This window comes from Dipteris shenzhenensis, chromosome 27, assembly GCF_047967505.1.
Source record: "Dipteris shenzhenensis isolate YYH24624 ecotype China chromosome 27, Dip_SZ_1.0, whole genome shotgun sequence".
Lineage (NCBI taxonomy): Eukaryota > Viridiplantae > Streptophyta > Polypodiopsida > Gleicheniales > Dipteridaceae > Dipteris > Dipteris shenzhenensis.
Window position 1 is genome coordinate 43219283 of NC_141622.1, and position 21776 is coordinate 43241058.

Below are 21776 nucleotides of genomic sequence, written 5' to 3' on the forward strand. Positions count from 1 at the left end.
CAAACTCTAGCGAACTCTGACGCACAATTTGCATGATCGCGTAGGAAACGGGCTCAACCATTCTTCGGCTGAGCCGAGTTCTTCTTGGAGGCATTGTCGATTGACTTCGACTCCCCGGTACCAGTTGTTGACTCGAAGAACTTCCTCTTGTTCTTCCCACTCGTGTCAATAGTGGTTTCCTTTACGCTGGCCATCGTATCATCATAGATGCATGCATAGTTCATGGCCTCTTGCAAAGTAGTATACTTGTTATTCTTGATCTGTAGCTTGTACGAGTCAGGCAAACCATCCACAAAGAAACCTAACAAGGTGACTGGATCCTGTGAGAGTTAAAATAATGATGTCAATCTAATGTGCAAGGGGGCAGCAAATAAATGAAGGGTAGTACAATAAATGTGTACCAATTGTTAAGGTACAAAGAGTGGTATGAATAAATGAGGCCCTAACATTAGGCGCCCTATGTATGTATGCAGTTTTCAGTTTTAACGTAAGTTACTCTTTTGGCTTCTCAACGTGTCTCTTCGCTCCTCTCCTTCTCTCTCTCTCTTTGATCTCATTTTTTTCAGCAAGCTTCCTCGCACTTTAACATGGTATCAGAGCAGGAAGAGTGCATGAGAGTTGGATAGAAGCGATCCCCTCGCGATTGCGCACGGTTTGACGCGAAGAAAGTTGAAAGAGGATTCCAGAAAGCGAAGATATGAAGATTTTGCGTGTTCAGCCTGTTATTTGATCAGAAAATTCAGTTTACAAGTAAGGAAAGGAGGAGCCCAAGTGAAGCGATGCAAGGGAAGAACACGTGCAGAAATTTTGCACCCAAAAAGTGACGAAAATTAGGGTTTCGAGCCCTAAAACCAAGCGTTTTGAAATCGCATTGTAGCTGCCCTGTAGGAGAGGTCTTCAGCATCAGCATTCACCAAAAACAGTATGAAAAAGTCAGAAAAAAAATTTGGGCGAAATCTGAAAAATCTCGAAATTAGGGTTTTTTGTCATTTTGACCTTAAAAATGGAGGCGTTTTTAGATCGCCCTTGTTCAGCAGCAGTCTATGAGGCAAAACGACCAACATTGAAGAAGAAATTCTGAAAAAAAGTTTCAAAAACTTTGAAGAAAATCTCGAAATTAGGGTTTCTGCAATAAAATTGATGAAAATAAGCCCCAAATCAGAGGGTTTTTGCTTTGAAGAAAATCTCGAAATTAGGGTTTCTGCAATAAAATTGATGAAAATAAGCCCCAAATCAGAGGGTTTTTGCTTCAGCAACAAAGGAGAAGGTCCTTGCTATGAAATAGATTTGAAATCAACCCTAAAAGTGGAGAGAATCAGCCCAAGGAGGTAAAAGATCCCGAAATTAGGGTTTTGCGCAGTTTCCAACCCTAAAAGTGATGAAAAATCAGGCCCCAAGTGGAAGAAATCAGTAAATGGATCTGAACTATCTCGAAATTAGGGTTTCAGCCCTGGTTTTGACCCCCAAAATGGAAGCAAATAGCCCCGAGATGATGGAGAAAAGATATGCCCTGCTTTTGTGATGAAATCAGCCCTGTTTGTGAAGAATTTTGAAGCCACAAGTTTTGTGGAACAGCGTGGGCATGTTGGATTGAATTTCCAGCCCATGAACGAAGTGCGAATCAGCCCCAAGAAGGTGAGAAAGCAATCAGCCCTGTTATGGCGAGAAAGTGCCCAAGTTTGATGGGTAGAAACGCCACACAAGTGACGAAGAATGAAGCCCTTGACTCCAGGGAAGAGATGCAACAGCCCGCATGGCTTGATTGAAGATCAAGCAAGAAACAAGTACATAAGAAAAGGGGCAGCCCTATGGTAGGTGAAGCCACGAAGAGAGGGCAGCCCATATGTGTTTGCAACACGTGTCAATGAATGAAGAAAAAGACCAGCCAAGAACAGCCCAAGATTGAGTGCCATGAAGGCATGAAAGTGAAGAAGATTTGCAGCCCAAAAGACCAGCCAAAGACCTCTAAAATTGAGGATTTAAAGACCCCAAAACAATAAGGTATCCGCTGCGTGTTTGAAGTATATTTTGGGGTGATTATTCTAATTTGTTGCTTGCTGTAATTCAGTCAAAATGGCAGACAGCAAGGTTGATTTTGTGCTCCCAGAAAGTGGGAAGCTTGATGGCAAAAACTATCCAATTTGGAAGTTTAGGATGAAGAATCTCTTAAAGTTGAAAGACTTGTGGGAGATTGTAGAAGGCAAAGATGAAAGGCCTGATGTGATGAAGCCAGTAATGGTGCCCAATATGACACCTCAAGAAAAGAGGGCTGAGGATAAAAGGTATGAAGAAGAACTTGAAGTTCAAGCAAAATTTGATAAAAAAGCTCAAAAAGCTCTTTGTTACATCAACATGAATGTGAAGGACAGCATCATTCCTCAAATAAGTGGTGCTACAGCTCCAGATGAAGCATGGACAACTCTTCAAACTCTATTTGAATCAGTAAACACAACAAGGTTGTTGTTCCTTAAACAAAAGTTGCATGCTTTTAAGAAGGAACCAAATGAGCAAATCACTGCCTATTTGACTCGTTTGAAAGATATCACTGACCAATTGCTCTCAGTGGATGAGGTTGTAACAGATGTGGATATGGTAAGCATAACCATGAATGGGCTTACTATGAATGAAAGCAATTCACCATGGCAACATTTGGTGACTTCCCTAATGGTGAGGGAGACCACTCCTAACTTTGAGGAGTTGAGTGCTCTCTTGCTACAAGAAGAGTTAAGAAGACAAGGAAGCGGGACGAAGAGTTCCAAGAACAAAGATGAAGCATTCACCGTGAGAGGAAGACCATGGCGTGGCCGTGGAAGAGGTGGATGGAATCGAAACAATGAAAGGCAAAATCAGGGCAGGCATGAAGAAGGGGGAGATTCGAACTCCTCCTATCAAGAAAGAAGGCAATTTACCCCTCGAGGAAGAGGAGGATATAGAGGCAACTTTCGTGGAAGAGGACGCAGCTCCTACACTTCAAGAAGAGGCCCGTGTTACTATTGTGGGAAGGATGGTCATGTGGAGAGTGAATGTCGCATAAAACAGCATGCACAACAATCAAGAGGGAGAGGCAGAGGCTTCTCAAATTGGCAAAGGCAAAATAGCAACAACTTTGCGGGAGAAGGAAATCAGAATAATGAAAGAAATAGCAAGGATGAGTTTTTGTTGATGGCTGATCATACAAAACAGTCCCACTATCGTGGGGAATGGTATGTCGATTCGGGTGCCACAGCGCACATGACCGGCAATGGTGATTGGTTTTCTCAGTATGTTGATGAAGAAGGCAGTAACAAAGTGTTTTTGGGTGATGATTCCACACAAAACATTCACGGATATGGCGACATACCTATCAAGCTTAAAAATGGTGAGATTGGTACTCTTAAAAATGTATTGTGGATTCCTAATTTGGCAAGAAATTTGCTTTCTGTGGGCTGCATAACAGATCAGCACATGAGTGTTGAGTTTTTCAAGGAGTACTTCATCATAAAAGACCTCAAGAATGAGGGAAAAGAAGTTGCTCGTGGCATACGCAGCAATGACAGGTTGTACAAGCTAATTACTATGAGTGACCAGCAAGTATTGATGTCTCAAACGGAGCAAACCTCTCAGCTTTAGCATAGGAGGTATGGTCATTTAAATATGAAAGCACTTAAGTATTTATTTGACAATGGCATGGTCACAGGAATCCCAAAGATTGGTGAGATACCGGGTGTATGTGAGCCTTGTGCCTTGGGCAAGCATCCAAGGACTCCATTTCCAAAAGCAAGCTCATGGAGAGCAACGCAAAAACTTGAATTGATACACTGTGATTTGTGGGGACCGGCTCAAGTGAATTCACTTGGTGGATCACGTTATTTTATGTCCCTTATTGATGATTATTCACGCAAGTGCTGGCTGTATTTTCTCAAAAGTAAGGGTGAAACTCTTGATGTGTTCAAGCAATGGAAATCTTATGTGGAAAATGAAACAAGTATGAAAGTGAAGACTCTCCACACAAACACAGGAGGTGAGTTCATGTCAAATGAGTTTGATTTGTTATGCAATGAAAGTGGTATGTTTCATCAACTTACTACAGCTTATAGCTCTCAACAAAATGGAGTAGCGCAAAGAAAGAATCGCACTGGGGTGCAAGGAGCACGATGCATGCTCAAAGATTCAAGATTGGGACGTAAGTTTTGGGCAGAGGCTGTCCACACAGCCATATATTTGCAGAATAGATCTCCAACAAAAGCGCTTGATGGTATGACTCCTGAGGAAGTCTATTATGGTAAGAAACCAAATGTGTCTCATCTTCGTGTGTTTGGATGCTTGGCATATGCTCATGTGCACAAGCAAAACAGGCAAAAATTGGATGATAAATCAATTAAGTGTATCTTTATTGGATATGCAACATGTTCAAAGGCTTACAAACTTTATGACCCTGTGAGTCAGAAAGTTATAATCACACGTGATGTGTTGTTTGATGAGACAAAGAACAGCGCTGATTTTCATTTGGTGGAAGAAGATGAAGATCCCCTCATTTTCTTTGAGGTTGATGAAGAGACGGGCGACAAGAAAGATGAAGGATTCAAGGCAGCTCAAAACAGGCCAGCAAGTATCAATGAAGGCATTCCGCCTCAAGATGTGCATGAACCAGTCCCAAATATTCCAAATGTGGTTCCCATGGATGGTGTTGATGCAGACAATCCACAAAGTGTGAAGAAATTGCCCAGATGGTATATTAAAACTATTGAAGATAGTAGTACTTTGGAGCAGGCTGAAAGTGGCAATGATGGGCTGAGAAGATCACAAAGAATCAAGGACAAAGGTACGTCACATGTGAACTTTGCTTTGATGGCAAAAGTTCTTTCTAATGATGAACCCACTTCATTTTCTGAAGCAATCAAAAACAGCAAATGGAAAGAAGCAATGGAAGAAGAATACTCTTCTATCATGAAGAATAACACTTGGACACTTGTTGAGTTACCTCATGGGAAGCAGGCCATTGGTACTAAGTGGGTTTTCAGGATCAAGTACAAGGCAGATGGCACCTTGGACAAGTACAAGGCAAGGCTGGTTGCTAAAGGTTATGTGCAAAAAGAAGGGATTGATTATGAGGAGACATTTGCTCCAGTTGCAAAAATGACAACCATACGATTGGTTTTGGCAGTGGCCACTCATCATGGGTGGTCTGTCGCACAAATGGATGTCAAGTCTGCCTTTCTCAATGGCATTCTTGAAGAGGAGGTATATGTGCAACAACCCCAAGGCTTTGAAATCAAAGGCAAGGAGAGGCTTGTGTGCAAGCTTAAGAAGGCGTTGTATGGCTTGAAACAAGCTCCCAGGGCATGGTACTCAAGGATTGATGAGTATCTCACAAAGAATGGCTTCATGAGGAGTAAGAATGACTCCAACCTTTATGTCTTTCATGAAAATGCAGATTTATTGTTGATCATTGTCTATGTGGATGATTTGGTAATCACAGGAAGCAGCACCTCATTGATTAAGCGCATAAAGAAGAGCTTGTCAATTGAATTTGACATGAAGGATTTGGGACAGCTTCATCACTGTCTTGGTATTGAAGTTTGGAGGCAGGAAAACAATATGTTTCTTACCCAATCCAAGTATGTGAAAGATGTACTTGAAAGATTTGAAATGACTGATTCAAAAATAATGCACACCCCCATGGAATTGAATGAGAAGCTAACCTCACGTGTAGATGAAAAGAAAGTGGATGGCACAGGTTATAGGAAACTGGTTGGCAGTCTCATTTATGCTACTATCACGAGGCCGGATATTTCATATGCAGTGAGTGCTCTAAGTCAGTATATGGCAGATCCAAAGGAAAGCCACATGAAGGCAGCAAAGCGGTTGTTGAGATACATGAAGGGCACTTATAATTATGGTCTCGAATTTGTTGCATCTTGTGATTTATTGCTGGCTGGTTATTGTGATTCTGATTGGGCCAGCAGTGTTGATGACAGAAGATCTACCTCAGGATATTGTTTCTCACTTGGCTCTGGAGTTATTTCATGGAAGAGTAAGAAGCAGCCCACGGTTGCTTTATCCTCTACTGAAGCTGAGTATATTGCAGCAAAAAGTGCCGTTTGTGAAGCAGTGTGGCTGAGGTGCTTATTGGCTGAAATACATGAAGTACAGGCAGGTGCAACAGTGATTTATTGTGACAATCAAAGCTGTATTCAGATTGCTAAAAATCCAGTATTCCATGCAAGGACGAAGCATATTGAAATTCATTATCATTATGTTCGTGAGAAGGTGCAAGCAAAGGAGATAGAGCTGGTTTATTGCTCTACTGAAGATCAAGCAGCAGACATGCTTACTAAAGCATTGTCTCGAGATAAGTTGGAAAAATTCAGAAACATGATGAATGTAAAAGAGAACAGATTGATCATTAAGGGGGGGTGTGAGAGTTAAAATAATGATGTCAATCTAATGTGCAAGGGGGCAGCAAATAAATGAAGGGTAGTACAATAAATGTGTACCAATTGTTAAGGTACAAAGAGTGGTATGAATAAATGAGGCCCTAACATTAGGCGCCCTATGTATGTATGCAGTTTTCAGTTTTAGCGTAAGTTACTCTTTTGGCTTCTCAACGTGTCTCTTCGCTCCTCTCCTTCTCTCTCTCTTTGATCTCATTTTTTTCAGCAAGCTTCCTCGCACTTTAACAGATCCATCTTTGTAGCTCTGGTCTGCAAATCACGAAACCTCTGAAGATAGACCTCAAAAGTCAAATTCAGCTTGGACATATCGAGGGCCTTGAGCTTGCCTACGATATCATAATCTTCCTCCCTCTTCAAAAACTCTTTCCTAAAGACCTCTTCAAATTCAATCCATGTTGTAGGCTTTGGTCGGAGTTGCCTTCCCTGACATATACCCTGCTGCAAGCTGCATCTTCTTTTCATCAGGATAAGGGTGAAACTGGAAGTGTACCAGCCACATGTGCAACCAAGTGTCAACCACCTCCTTGGTTCTGGATTTCTGATCTCTGGGATAAGGATCCGGAGTGATTTGGACCTAACACTGAAGCCACAGCATCCACTTGCGTAAGCACTTGAACAGTGCTAGTCAAAAGCGAGAGTGAAGTCTGAATCACTTGGAGTTGCTGTGTCAACCCCGTTTGATTCGCATTAACCCGCTCAAACTTTTCATCGAGACTAGTGGTGAATTCACTGAAGGCAATCTTCGTAATCAAATCATCGTAGAGGCTCTGGTCATCATCTGCCTAGTAATTCATATCTTGATCACCCATAGCGAGCCCGGGGTCAACTGAATCAGCCATGACGAAAATGGAGTAAGGGAAGCTCTGAAGGCCAAAGGAAAAGGAAAGGGTAACGTGAGGAAAGGGTAGACAGCAGTGGAGACGGAATCCAAGAGTAGGCGGCAAGCAGCGAATTGCCACGGGATTGCGTCAGGAGGGAAAAAAACGGCGAAGCAGAGGGGTAGTGAGCTGACGAGCCGGAAGGCAATGAGAGGGGGGCTGTTCCGTACTCACAACTGCAGCGAACCAGCCCAGGCTGACGGGTTCTACTCGGAGATGGCGGGTGAAGAGCTAGCTGCGCGCACGTACAGGGCTTCCAACTGGAGTGTGAGAGATGGCCGCCAAGACAAGAGCGCCATAATCCGTGGCTTATAGTAGCCTACACTCCCAAAAAGCACACCCCTACCTTTAGTAGGGCTTTTGCTTTTTTTAAGCCTTCCCAACCCAAATTGCGTCCAACCCAGTCCCGAGAGACTGGCATCTGCTGCGCACATCTTTCTGCTTCCGCCATCAACACCCGCTCCCTAGTGCTCATCCCGAAGGATGCATGCAGCCTTCCATCCCGTCCCAGCTCCTGGCTTTCCCTCTGGTAGCCTACTCCTCCTTCATCCCTTGCGCCATCCTCTCAAACTAACGATCCTCTCCAAAGCTCGCCCCTACCAAGCGACCCTTCTTTCAGCCTCTCTTCCACTCCACCCTGCTTCCCTCGAATTCACCGTTCTCTCTCTCTCTCCTTCCTTCTTTCCCAATCTAGGCAACCACAACCCTTAGACAGTGAACCAACAAGCACTTGCAGGGCATGAACATGAATTTCGAAATTGAGGCATACCTGGAGAAAATCACGTCCAAATTTACTCGTAACAAAGATTCCTACCTTAGGAGTTAGCAATGATACCAATTAACACGTCCCCAGCACTCCTGAAACCTCTGATCTGCAAGCAAACACAATAACACGCCAAATGTGAGGAATTTGAGCAGGTTGCTCACCACCCAACCATGACATCTACGGGATGCGATCCCAAATCAAGAGATGTCCCCTCCAAGCCACGAGTTGAGCTACTCGCACGAACTCCCAACCAGATCCTAACCAGCCTGGTGTCCCATACCACCAGGTGGCGCCTAGAGGCCTGGGATCTGATGTTGGGCCTTGGGCTACGCTAAGATGCAGGCGCGCATCCGCGACTCAATCCAAGATCAGAGACCTAGCACCTGAGAACGAGACTTGCTCCCATCGGCTCATTGAGAATTGAACCTCTGAGCCCCTTATATAGGCTCTGAGACTTGCTCCCATCGGCTCATTGAGAATTGAACCTCGGGCCCGATGCACCAAAAATAGCGAAGACCTTTAACTAGTTCATACCCTTACCACTCAACCCGAGAATCAAGCCTGCCTAGCCCTAAGCCTCCCCAGGCTACTTGAGCTAGTCTTGTGTACCCTAGTACACGTCAGATACCAATCCATGCACATGACATCTGGGCATTGTCTTCCTACTCTAACAAGCCCTCCATTCCAAAGGGTTTGCTCAACATTCAACTCTTAATGTGTACACAATGTGGAGACAGTAATTAAAGCTTATGATTGTAGTGGATTTCAAGTTTTTTTTAGTTTTCTTTTGGGTTTTCAAGCATGAGGTGTCATACTTGTATGCTATTATGCCCCTACCTATTGCCAGGGCCATAAGCAATAAACTAGTAGTTAGCATACTCAATCGTTCACTCTGAATGGTCTATGTGTGTGTGTTCAATAGTAGGTACATGATCAAGTCACATTGAATTTCTCACTTATGCTGGGTAGTCTTCAGGCTTTTGCACTAAATCAGTTCGCACAGACAAGCTTGTGAGAGATGTTAGCTTATATGTCTGATACAGCATGACCTTAAGCTGGCCCCACAGTACAGTATCGTCCAACAGAGGAGATCACTAAGAAACATATAAGATAGCTCATGCAGCCCATACATTCATAAGAAGGGGTTTTAATGGGAAAATTTACTCTCTTTACCACAATTGTACTTACAGAAAGAGCTGTTTAATAAATTTAAGGAAATTTTGTGAAGGACTATAACGGTATTTAAATTGAATGCAAACTAGGGTTTTTTAATAGTGAATCCCTTTAATGCATAGTCCAAAACAAATAAGAACAATCATTGCAAATGACATACCATGTCTAAACTTAGCATATTGTGATGCCAGTGATAAGCCCACAAACAAAAGTTTTCAATAATAGGGGATAGAATGAGGCTCACAAACTTTTCCTCCCAACAAAGCAACATCTCTCACACCAAACCAAGCAAAGCAATTGGTCTAGCAATGAGAATTCTTGGATTCTCCCACAAGCAAGACCTCTACGGCCATTGCCTTAGGCTACCATAATGCTCAAGCTCTAGAGCTTTATATGACAGCAAATCCTCCCAACAATACCTTTCTGTCCTTTCTACACGTTCAAAAACACCCAGCAAAGCACTTCCCTCCACATCTCTCAACTAAACCAACCAAAGCAATTAGTCTAGAAATGAGGATTCTCCCACAAGCGAGACAATCTGTGTTCACTTCGCACAGTCATTTTACCCCGTTGAAGATGCCGTCCTGCTGAGATTAAGTTACAAATGAAGGCCCCCAAGCCGTTTGTAAGATCTACCAACACAACCATCAAGATTTTGCATCACACTCATAACATCCTCAGGGCCTCTGGTGACTTCCAGAAGCCTTCCTGTCCTACAAGCACAAAAACAATGTAGTCTGCAGTATACAAGAATAGTGTGCTTCAAGCACGTACTAAGCCAGCATGAATGGGCATGCAAGTGCATGCAGCATGAAACTACCAAATATCAGCCTTGAGTCCATAGGAACAGTCTTGCATTAACAAGCCCACCGTGCGTACTACATGCAAGGGCATGCAAGGCCTTATATAAAAAATCTCAGCTGCCTTATATAAGAAATCTCAGCTGCCAACAGCTCTTCCGAGCAATTCCAGGTGTCGCTTGATGAGAATTTCCTAACAATAGCTAGAAATGTGAAATTGTTGGAAATATCGTTTACTGCTGTTCGCTTTAATTTGTTGGAAATATCGTCTACGCCCATGCGGCTTTAAAATTGCGATCCTGCCCACCCTCCCCGTGTGGATCGTCAAGAAAAATAGGCGCGCTAACAGCGTACGCTCGTGCAGCTAGACCACACTCTCAATGCTGACGGTGGATAGAAATAGAAGGTGGAGCTGCATGAAGAATGTGATTTGTTATAGAAATGCGAGACCGGATAATATATTTACAGTTCCAATCTAAACGCCGAAAACATACTCTAAGCACGAGGCCCCCTTCAGGAAGCCATGGTTGCGGAGCTGAAGCTAGTGCGTCGTTCGTTATTTTCGTTACAAATCGCAAGCATGACAATCAAAGCAACAAAGGCGTAAGACGTAGAGCATGACAATCAAAGCGTGCAATGCGAAATGCTGCGAGGCGAGCAGAATGCAATGTGCAAAGTTGGGGGACTAACCGGGAGGATGACGACAGGGCGAGGAGAAACGGAAGCGAAGGCAGGTTGCATGGACCGTGAACGTGTTGTATGAAATGTAAATGGGGAAGCAGGGAAGCTGGCCATGAAACAAGATGATGATGAAGAAGATGAAGAAGAGCAGCACAGCATCATGGCTGCCTGCTCTGCTTCACAGCCACAGAGCAAGCTAACCCACAATGGATGGATGACTTGGTGGACTATGACTCTACCATGGGGCTCTTCATCATACATTGTTCACCGCGGTCCGTCGTCCTTCGCCGCTTCGCATGCACCCAGTCCTTCACCACACATGCTGCTTGCACACGAGCAACTCATGGGATACGACGTCTGCTTCACATCCACAGCAAGCTAAGCCACAATGGTGACTTGGTGGATGATGACTCTACCATGGAGCTTCATCGGATATTGTTCACCGCCCGTTGTCGTCCTTCGCCGCGTCGCATTCACCCACATTCACCCGGTCCTTCACAACACGTGCGGCACACGAGCAGCTCTTGCAATAGGGCGCCTGCCTGCCAGAATCAGCACTGCCTGCGTTCAAATCCTACGGCCTGCCCCCGATTCCAAATCGTGCTGTCTTGCAACTTGGCCCTGAACAGGGGGTTTCCATTTTCGAGTGAAAACCCCTGAGCGACAAGTGGACAAAAGGTGGGAGGGGTCAAAATATGTAGGCTCAAGTCATTTTTGGGGAGCAACAAATTCCCAATTATTTCAAGGAATATGTAACTAAATATGAAATATTGATGAACAAAGATAGATATAAAAATACATTTATATAATATACATATATAATGTCCAAATGGCGACTTATTTCATGACTTTCAAATATCCTTTCTTTTCCTTTCACTATTGGTTGGATCATGAAATTTTGAGCAAATATCCTCTTTATAGCTTCTCACGATGAGTTAAGAAAAATATATAGCATCTTTTTAATAGACCCTCTGAGTGTATTCTACAGAGGAATATGATTTGAAGAGCTTGCCCCAACACTATTCCGCCGGCGGAATACCCTTGGAGAGCCTACAAAGAATGGGTCATAACTTTTGCTCCTTAGCTCAGATTGAGGAGCTGTAAAAAGGAAAAATATTCAAAATTTCAAGATATATGCAATGGTAGGCTTAAAATTATAATTTTTATAGATATAGAAGAGATAAATTGGAAATCATTTAGATGTAAAAGATATGGATTTTTAATGGGATTTTTGAATTGTCGTATGCAAAAAAACTATGTCTTTTAGGGAGTCTTTTGCAAAATAGCTTGTTTTCTAAATATTTGTTGGAAAACTTTTGAGAAGGTGACTTTTACTTGTTGTTTCGATGTAGTGTTAGCATTTGAAATGCAATACTATTAGTTTGGATTAAATTGGACAAATTAATGGGAAATTTTCAAATGTAACACTATTAGTTGGACAAACCAATGGAGAGTTTATCACATGTAACAATGTTAGTTTTTTTTGTTTTTTAGAGAACATTGCCGAGTTTTATTAATGACGAGGCGGGGGCAAACCAAAAACAAAAACCCCCAAAATACAAGACAAAAATGGCCTAGAAAGAGGGCAAACTACCCAAAGCCTACACTGCCGAAGCAGTAAGGAAAACCCTAAGATAGGTTTCCAACATCTCTAATGCCTTGACTAATGACACGGAACTTCTACCCTATCCGGGGTTGTTGTTAAACACCTATTGATTACGTCCTGTCCACACTGCCAGTAGAATTGTTACCCTTAGGTAGGGCCAGCACGCTACCATTGTTGAGGTCATTCCGCTTGGATCACCTATGAGCATGCACTTTCGATTCAAGCCCAGGGAAAAATGGGACATAAGGCTCGACCTTTGAGTCATATCATGCATGCAACACCAAAGGCCTGGCATCATCAGGCATGCTCACAACAAAGGTTGTAAATCCTCAAATGCTTTAGCACAGAAAGGGCAGTGGAGATTAACAGCCACTCGTTTTGCAATACAGCCACGCACAGGCGACCTTCTATAAAGAACCTAAGCTACCACTTGGCATTCAATACCCATAATTGAGAGTGTTGTGCTATCAACAGTTTGTAGATGAGCTTAGTTGAGGCCTTTCTAAAGTCAATATCCCCAACACCCATTGATTAACTTGCCAGTGATATGAGGTGATAAAAATTCATAGGCCAGGACTCCGGGATTGATTGCAACACCCTAGTGATCAGAGACTGTTCATTCTGGCTAAGCTTGAATACCTCTACTAGTTCCTGGGTCTGGTGCTAGTAGGCAATCCTACTATTCCATCATTGTTTCCAGTAGCATAACTTTCGTTGAAGGCGGCAAGCACAAGTAAATCCATGAGTTTATTATCCACCGTAACAGCCCAACTCTACCATATATTATCTAGCAAGCATGCATCCCCTCTTAGCCCCGATCTACCCTTCCATTTAATAAATTAACTGTACCTTTTCTAGGCCTGAATTAGTCCACCAATAATATTCGACCCTTTGATCTTAAGAGGGAACCAAGAATAGATTTTGTTGTACCAACTGAGGTGTTTCGATGTGCCCACTTCTTTTCCCAAACCCCTCTCAGTGAACCACTTAGCAATCTCCACCCAAGGGGCATGACATTCAAACAGACGAGGAAACCATGTATCTAATAATGTGTTATTTCTTAACCGCACATCAGGCAAGCCCAGCCCCATGCAGCTTGGAGTCCTGCATGGTTTCCCAAGGAATCAAGTGTAATCTCCTCCAACCTCCTTCTTCCATCCAAAGAAATGCATGCAACATTTTCTAAACTTCAAGCCAATGGGTCTTCTTAAAGTTCCATAGTGAGGCCACATAGGTCAAAGCTGGGGCTAAGATGTGCTTAACAATTAGACACTCGGCATTCCACCCAAGACTACATCCAAACCACATGCGCAATTTTGCCTTAATTCATTCTTAAACTAGTCAAAACGCTAATGAAGGGTTAACCCCATCCCCAATGGGGAGCCTAGATACCTCACTACCACACCCCTTTCCATCCACTGGATTGGCATAACCTCTATCCATGTAGGAAGAGGACCCCAACCCCAAAGGGGAACCTAGATACCTCACTACCACACCCTTTCCATCCACTAGATTGGCATAACCTGTGCCCATGTAGGAAGAGGGCCCTAGTTCAAGGGCCCTAGTTCACTGTCAAGGCAAATGACTTTTTCCAAATGCATACCAATCTCGAGGCCACACAGAATACTTCCAAGATACTCTTTCGAGCCTTGACACTCTTTTCCTCTTCTTTTGAGAAAGAAATCATATCATTGGCGAACAACTGCATGCACAAGTGTTTCCCAAAGTAGGACCAGGCCTTTCAAGGAACCCTCAGCTATCCCCTTTTTAAGGAGCTTTATGAATGGAATAGTACATAATGCAAATAGGAGAGGAGACATCGGACAACCTTGCCTCACTAATCTTCTAAGATGAGGATGGTGGTGCCTAACCTAAGCAGTTCGACACCAATGAGCTGATGATGCCACTCATGCATACTTCAAGGGTGCAGCTCTCCACATTTTTTACAAGGGATCTAAGCAAGTAAGCAGCCTAGAGAGAAGCCAAGTACTCCAAGTCCTAACACTCTTGAGTCCATCATTCATGATTTCAATCTAGGCAAGAATAGAAATTTGGTATTGTAGGTGAAAATAGGAAGCGACCAAGTCCAGCTCATCCTTAGGTGAAAATAATAGCCCTGCCATTGTCGATTTGAAATTCATTTGTCCATAAAGTTTTAGCATCAGTCCAAATAGGTGATTAAGGTCCATAAGTCCACATGCATTTCGTTCGTAGGGCTCATAGGTGCTCAGCCCAAGTCAACACAAGGGTAAGATCAATATCTCATTGCCACACCCACATGCACTTACACTCACCTAGGTGAAGTTTAGGAAGGTTAGTCAGTCAATCAAAATTTAGAATAGGTCCCACAAAATCAAGTCGTTGCTTTTCGTTCCCTATGAGTAAAGTCCTTGCTCACCTCTTCTTGTACCTTTCAAATAGACCAGAGGAAAAACAATTTGCAAAGCAGGGTGAGAGCAGGGTGTCGCCATTGTGGAAAGCTCTAACATGCTATAGATCCTCTGGTGAGGTGATTTGTATTCTTTGACACAATTTTAAACAAGACCAGCTATCGTGGCAAATCCATCCAAGTTATAGAATGAGTATGGCCAAAAACTCATTGCATGAAGTTTCAAGTGTGAGAATTGACTTTTAGATCACAGCCTTGACCAAGGCACTCTATCTTTTAGTGGCAGTGGCATCCTATTATGGAAAATTTCCTATTGTTAATAATGTTCAAAATTTTAGTACCATTTAGCCCTTTTTTTAAAGATTATAAACAAAAAGCCATGGAATTGTCAATAACCTGCAAATATTTAAGTCACTTAGTCCTTCGAAGAATATAAACTAAAAAAAATAAAAGTGTTATGGAAATATCCATTTTGTTAATAACATATAAACATTTAAGTGCTACTAGTCCTTCACTAAAGAAAATACTGACAACAGTCCATATCATAGTTTCTTAATATGGACTAAAGTAGGCAAAGAAAATGATCATGTGATTGAATGTCATGTGACAACAAAGATTAAGATGTATAATTTTTAAGTGACTCTTGCACTCTTGCCAAAGTTCTTCTCTTCCTTACTTGAAACTTCTCCATTTTGATAGCCTCTTTATATTTGAAATTTAATGTATTTGTACCATATTTAATGATGAACTCCACCCAAGGCCCCCCACAATTGTGTCATTTCATCCTCTAACTCCTACAAAACCCTTCTATGCCTTGTGGACTTAGTATAAGCATAACAGGTTTAGAAAGACAAGGATGAGTTACGTTAATAATGTGATGTACAATTATTTTATTTGACCTTGTACAAAGGTCTTCTTTCGGTTTTAGGAGCTTTCAAGCTGATAGGACTATGCTACCAAGATTGGTTATCGTTCTGTAGCCCATGTTAGTGCTTCCTTCAACATTGCACATTGTCTGGAACAGTTCAATCTGCAAATTTGTTTTGCACTTATAGAGGTTTGATTTGGTTAGCAAGTTGCATTAATAAACCTCAACCTATGATTTTATGCAGTTATGCGAATGGTTTGTGACTGCTCCCAAGGACATTTATGTAATGAAAAAGTTCAAGTCTATCATTATGAAAGACATGTAATGTGTTTAGGCCATCACAAGTCACCATGTTGAAAGAACACACCCTTGGCTCCTTGGAAAGGCTTGCTAAATTGGACAGTAACGTACATAGAGTCGGTAGAACTCTCAATGTTTGCCTCAAAATATATTGCTTTATATATCCCATTGCAAGATTCATTTCAAAATGGCTCTTCTTAAATCAACTACAATATCCCTAGAAGACATTCACTCTATTATCTTCATCTTTTCAATGTCTATTTCATCTTGCATATCTTTTTCCTTGGTCTTGGAAAGGACGTTTGGTCGGACATCTTCTCCATTTTTAAAAATATTTGTTATGGATGTTTGGTTTTGTTTAAAAATTATATGCCCAAGGCTTGATGTATTAAAAGTTAATTCTAGAAAATCATCCCTTGTTTCTCATACCTCTCACATGTGTAGCTATAGTTACCTTAAGGAATATGCAAAGCTCTTTTCAATTCGAATGATGGATCATGGAAGACTTCCCCATATCCTAAAAATGGATACTCCCTATCACACAATTTTAATGTGTGTCATCATTTGGGTCATATGATCCCCCTTTTTAACGGGGTCCCTACCAAGACATCTCCTCATAGACCTCCATATCCGCTCTTTATCAAGTGCCTTTACGTAACCAAGGATATGAATTCTTGAACTAAAAGTACAAGAAAAAATTATGGACAATAAAGCCATTGAAAAGAGAAAAAACTTATATTTTCACTTACTTATTTACCAACCCTTATAGACTCCACCCAAATTCCTATTGTAGTATACTAGTGAGAGTGCTCTCAATGGAAGCAAGAACGGAAGAAAGAGAGAGAGAGAGAGACAGAGACAGAGAGCCACACAAGTTTTGGTGGGTGCAGAACCACCCTAATCTTCTTTTTCATTCATTTATATATGTGTTTGAGTATTGTACATAACCGGGGTAAAGGCACAGTGACCTTTAACCCCCACAACCTCCCACTTAAAGGACAATGTGCCTTTAAGGGAGAACAACCAATGAGCCTTCTATCCAATGCCCATCAATACACGACAATACTCAAACCGCTGACTAGGTAGACTCTTCGTCAGCATATCTGCAGGGTTATCATCTGTATGAACCTTGACAAAAAAGCATAGAGCCCTTCTGAATTTTCCAACTCTGAAAGCCAAAAGTGGTGTGAAAACCAGCATCATTTAGCTGACCCACTGAAATAAGACTCTTGGTCAGCTTAGGCACATGTCTCACATGTTTCAAAACAAATGTAGACCCATTTGCAAAAGAAAACTTTATGTCACCTGCTCCCACTATGTCACATGCATAGTCATTTCCAAGATGCACACAACCTGTCTTTCCACTGTCATAAGTGGAGAACCATTCCCTATGGGGAGTAACATGGAATGAAGCACCAGAATCCAAAATCCAATCATGGGAATATGCATCATCTGAAGTGGTAAGCAACTCTGCAGATAAGCTAGACATGAAGAGAACGTCATTGTCACTATCATGTGTGACTGCATTGATCTCCTCGATCTTCACTTTTCCTTTGTCCTCCCTTGGACTCTCTTCCTTTTGATTTGCACCCCAATTTGCATACTTTTTCTTATCCTTTTACTTAATTTTCAGCTTGTAGCAATCCTTTTTCATATGGCCCTTCTTGCCACAATGGTAACACTCAATGTTCCGTGCCCTGGATTTGCTACGTGACTTCCCTCTTTCTTGGGACTTCCCCCTGAACTGTGATCTGCCCCTTTGCACATTTAAGGCTGCATCCTGCTTGTTGCCATCCATAGACTTCCGTCTAATCTCCTCGGCCAACAAGCTACCCACAACATCATCAAATTTCAGTACTCCACTAGGTGCAGAGTTACTAACAGCTATACGGAAGGTATCCCATGAGGATGGCAATGAACATAAGAGAAATATTGCCTTAGTCTCCACATCAAAATTCATCTTCTGAGCCTGAAGCTGGCTAAAAATAATATTGAATTCATTCAAGTGAGAAGCAATGGAGACCCCTTCCTTCATCTGCAGCTCAAACAACCTCTTCATGAGGTAAACTTTATTAGAGGCAGTTTCCTTCTCATAAGTGGCACACAGTTTCTTCCATAAATCTTTTGTAGTCTGCTCATTTACTACTGTGAAATAAACTGACTCTGCAAGATGAAGTCTAATAGTAGACTTTGCTAATGCATCCAACTCATTCCAATCATCCTCAGACATATTTGCAGGCTTAGCTTCAATCCCTGCCAAGGGTTTAATCTGCTTCTTTTGAATAAGCACATCCCTTATTTGTTCTTTCCTCAAAGAAAAGTTTGTCCCATCAAACTTTTTAATGCTGAAAAACTCATTTTTAGACATGGAAGAGGATGCCATGATGCAAATGAAACAAAATCCCAAATGCTAGTACCTGCAAGAGAGAATCACACCAAATACCAGGTGCACCCAAATGTGTATGCCACAATAGAGTGAAATATCACCAAAACTCAAAGCTCAAAGCATCAAAAGATGCATCTGACTCATGTGCATATACTATGCATCCATATGATCAAATTTGGCCCAAAAGAAAATGCCAATAAGTGCCAAATGACTCAAGCATAAACACCGTCCACTGGCATATGCATCAATAATATCTCATCCAAGAGAGCATAGCACTATCAGTGCATCACCTGCAATGTGTGAAAGCTGTCCCTCAGCATAAAATAGCATCCATGTGCAAAGCGTCCATAAAAAATAGCATCCCACAAGGCAATTTGGGCCTATCAGCACATCTAATAAGGACCGTAATGCATCCAAATGGCCTATAAATCATCCACTGCAACCCAATGCACACCACGAATGAGCGCACACTGCTCAAACTGCAACCAGAGTGATCTGCATAAGGTATGCTCAAGAAATCATAGTCCCATGGTAATGACCGCTACTGAAAATAGAACCTGAGATGCCTCAAAACATGGGCTCCATTGCATAATCGGAATCAGCAAGAAACTCTGCAAATATCTCTCTTTTGCCATAACTCCAAAATCAACCGATGAGTGAGAAATGGGAGTCAACACTTATCCACTGCCATGTGGCATAAATCTAAGGTTTCAAAACCTTAGAATGAAAAATGCATAACAGAGAGACGAAATCGAATAAACAGAGATCTATAACTCTAAAAATCCTCCACCGAATTGCATAAGAACTGACAGGTAGGGGTTTTTGGGCATCCGGAACGCAATGGGACAGATGGTTTTGGAAACCGTGGTCTCAATCACTGGGTCCAACACACGGACTGTAAAACGTTTTTGGAAACAGAGCTGTTTTGTAAACTCCACCGGAGTGCGAATGATGAGCAACATAGAAGTTTTAGGACCTCCTGAGTCCACCGGAACTGACAAATCTACAAATGGTTGCTCCAAACTTGAGTTCCAACACTCGGGCAAAAAACGCAGAAACTGACACACAGTGAGTCAGAAATCCAATGAAATGATCCCAGATTCAAGAATGAAGGTGTTTCCAAGCTCCTGAAGTGAAGTGGACACCAAAAGCAAGCAATAGTTGCCTCTACAAGTCAATACGGAGTCTCTGTCATCGAACGAAACAGGGAAAAGCTCAAAAAACGACTTTTTCTTTGAAAACTCTTAACAGGCTCTCAAAACCACTTCGCAAAACCAAAGTGACTTTTCCAAAGGTTCCTCCAAGGTCTCTACACACTCGGATGCAAGTAAAGTCACCCACAAAGCTTCCCACAAAGCTTCTCCTTCCTTCCACAAAGCTGCTGAGCTTCAAGCATTCACGCATGCTCAGCTAGATCACCCGGGCTCTGATACCAATTGAGAGTGCTCTCAACGGAAGCAAGAACGGAAGAAGGAGAGAGACAGAGAGAGAGACAGAGAGCCACACAAGTTTTGGTGGGTGCAGAACCACCCTAATCTTCTTTTTCATTCATTTATATATGTGTTTGAGTATTGTACATAACCGGGGTAAAGGCACAGTGACCTTTAACCCCCACAACTAGTATAACATCTCAGTGACATTTAGTTTTGACAAAATTGGCATTTTTAAATCAATAAGGTAGCAATGCCTCACTTTGAATAAAAAGTTACTTCCTTTTCCATTAAGTGTTTTAATATTACCAAAATCATGAATGTTTATGGTGATACGATGATTATCACAGGATGGCCTAGCTAACTCTTCACATGATAGGACAATGTCCCCAAATGTTGAAGATACTAACAAAGTATTATTGCATGTTTGCAACAACAATCCTAGCTATGGTAAATTTCATGTTGTAACTTCACATTACCCTTTCATGATCTTAAACCTTCAAGCTCAATTTCATGACCTCTTTACCTATTCTTGCATGAAAGCAAGCTTAAAGAATGAAGTCTACATGACATCTTTAGTAAGTAGTTTAGAGACATAAAGAATACAAAGGAGCTTTGCCTAAGGGAAATATATACCCATCATTATGCAATGATTACATGGAAGGATGAAAGAAAAGTCATAGAAAATATTATTATTTTTTGTAAATTCCAAATAAGAAATATGACATCTTTCTCAAACTAGCCTTACAACTCTTAAATTTGAAATAATAGTCTTGTGGCAGGGTTACTGTCCCCATTTCCATTTATCATATGAATCGTAGGGTCCAATACTCATCCAACTCCAAGATGAGGTCTATATCCTTTAATGAGAAATGCTTACCTCTAGTAATCGAGTATTGCTCGATTACTAGAGGTAATTAAGCCATACTTGATTACTACTAATTGAGTGTGCCTCCCAACTTGCAAGTCATCCATAGCTTCCCATGAAAGGTTTTCCCATTGTCACCTTCGGTACTTAAAAGACATGCATAAATAACATCACTCTTTGGCATGTTTGACCGTTGAAGAAATAAAAGAAACTATATTGGAGATTTGTTCTTGCAGCTATAGAAATTGTTATATATGCATAGTCTTCTAAATTTCAATTTTCTCTCATATTTTCAATATGTAGTGAGCTATGCTCATGAACAAGCATTGGTAAATCTCATACTGTACCTTCCCATTACCCTTTTATCATTTTAAACCTTTAAGACCAATTTCATGACCTCTTTACATATTCACGAAGCTTAAGAACTCTAGGTCTACATGATATTCGTAACTTGTAGTTTAAGGATAATGGTCATTCATATGGAGGCACTAAATGTCTTTCCCACATGTGTGGACTTGTTCTTGCATCATAATCACAGACCATCCCGTACCATTGTTTAAGAATTAAAATTTTATCTTTGATGTCGATCAAGCCACGTAGATTAGATAGATAGAATTTACAATCTTATGAGATCCCCCTTCATTTATTCTTAGTTGGACTTCATTACGAGCTACTTTACCTTTTAGCTTCTTGCAAGACAATGGCACACTCATTGTCCATATTAAATATGGAAATCCTAAACGTGCTCTTTAGACCCACTATGTTATATTGTTGACTTTTCCATGTTAAGTTTTAAGCAAATCTGAGATTTTTTGGAAGGCCCTAAGGCTTTTTGAATATTTATTTTTAGAAGGGGGCATAATAAGGTTATTTGAGACATTGCAAATTTGTTCACTTATCACTCACTATACTTAACAAATATAACTTTAGACAAGCATCAATGAGAAAAAATATGGGGACAATAAGAGATTTTTGCAAATGAGCTTAAATCATACATAAACAACTTCACTCACTCTAAAGTGCTACATTTCTTTGTACACCTAGCAAATTAAGTCACATACATTGAAGCTGTTTAGGTCAAGAGTAGGATTTTTGAACTTCTAATGAATAATGATATTACTAAGAATAAACTACCTTTATATAAAAAGACTCTTTGTATTCCAAGCAATAGAATTCATGGGATCTTTCAAACTATAT

The 21776-nt window shown here is 41.4% G+C and overlaps 1 protein-coding gene across 4 annotated transcripts in view; it reads right to left on the minus strand.

The window, feature by feature from the left end:
• Positions 1-10939, minus strand: part of LOC147884338 (alpha/beta-Hydrolases superfamily protein) — a 53842-nt gene extending 42903 nt beyond the window's left edge. For all 4 annotated transcript variants that reach the window (XM_087398682.1, XM_087398681.1, XM_087398680.1 and 1 more), the window contains exon 1: positions 10742-10939. In XM_087398682.1, coding sequence (XP_087254808.1) covers positions 10742-10894 — 153 coding nt within the window. In that variant the 5' untranslated portion in view covers positions 10895-10939. The remainder of the gene's footprint in view (positions 1-10741) is intronic.
• Positions 10940-21776: the final 10837 nt, after the last annotated feature.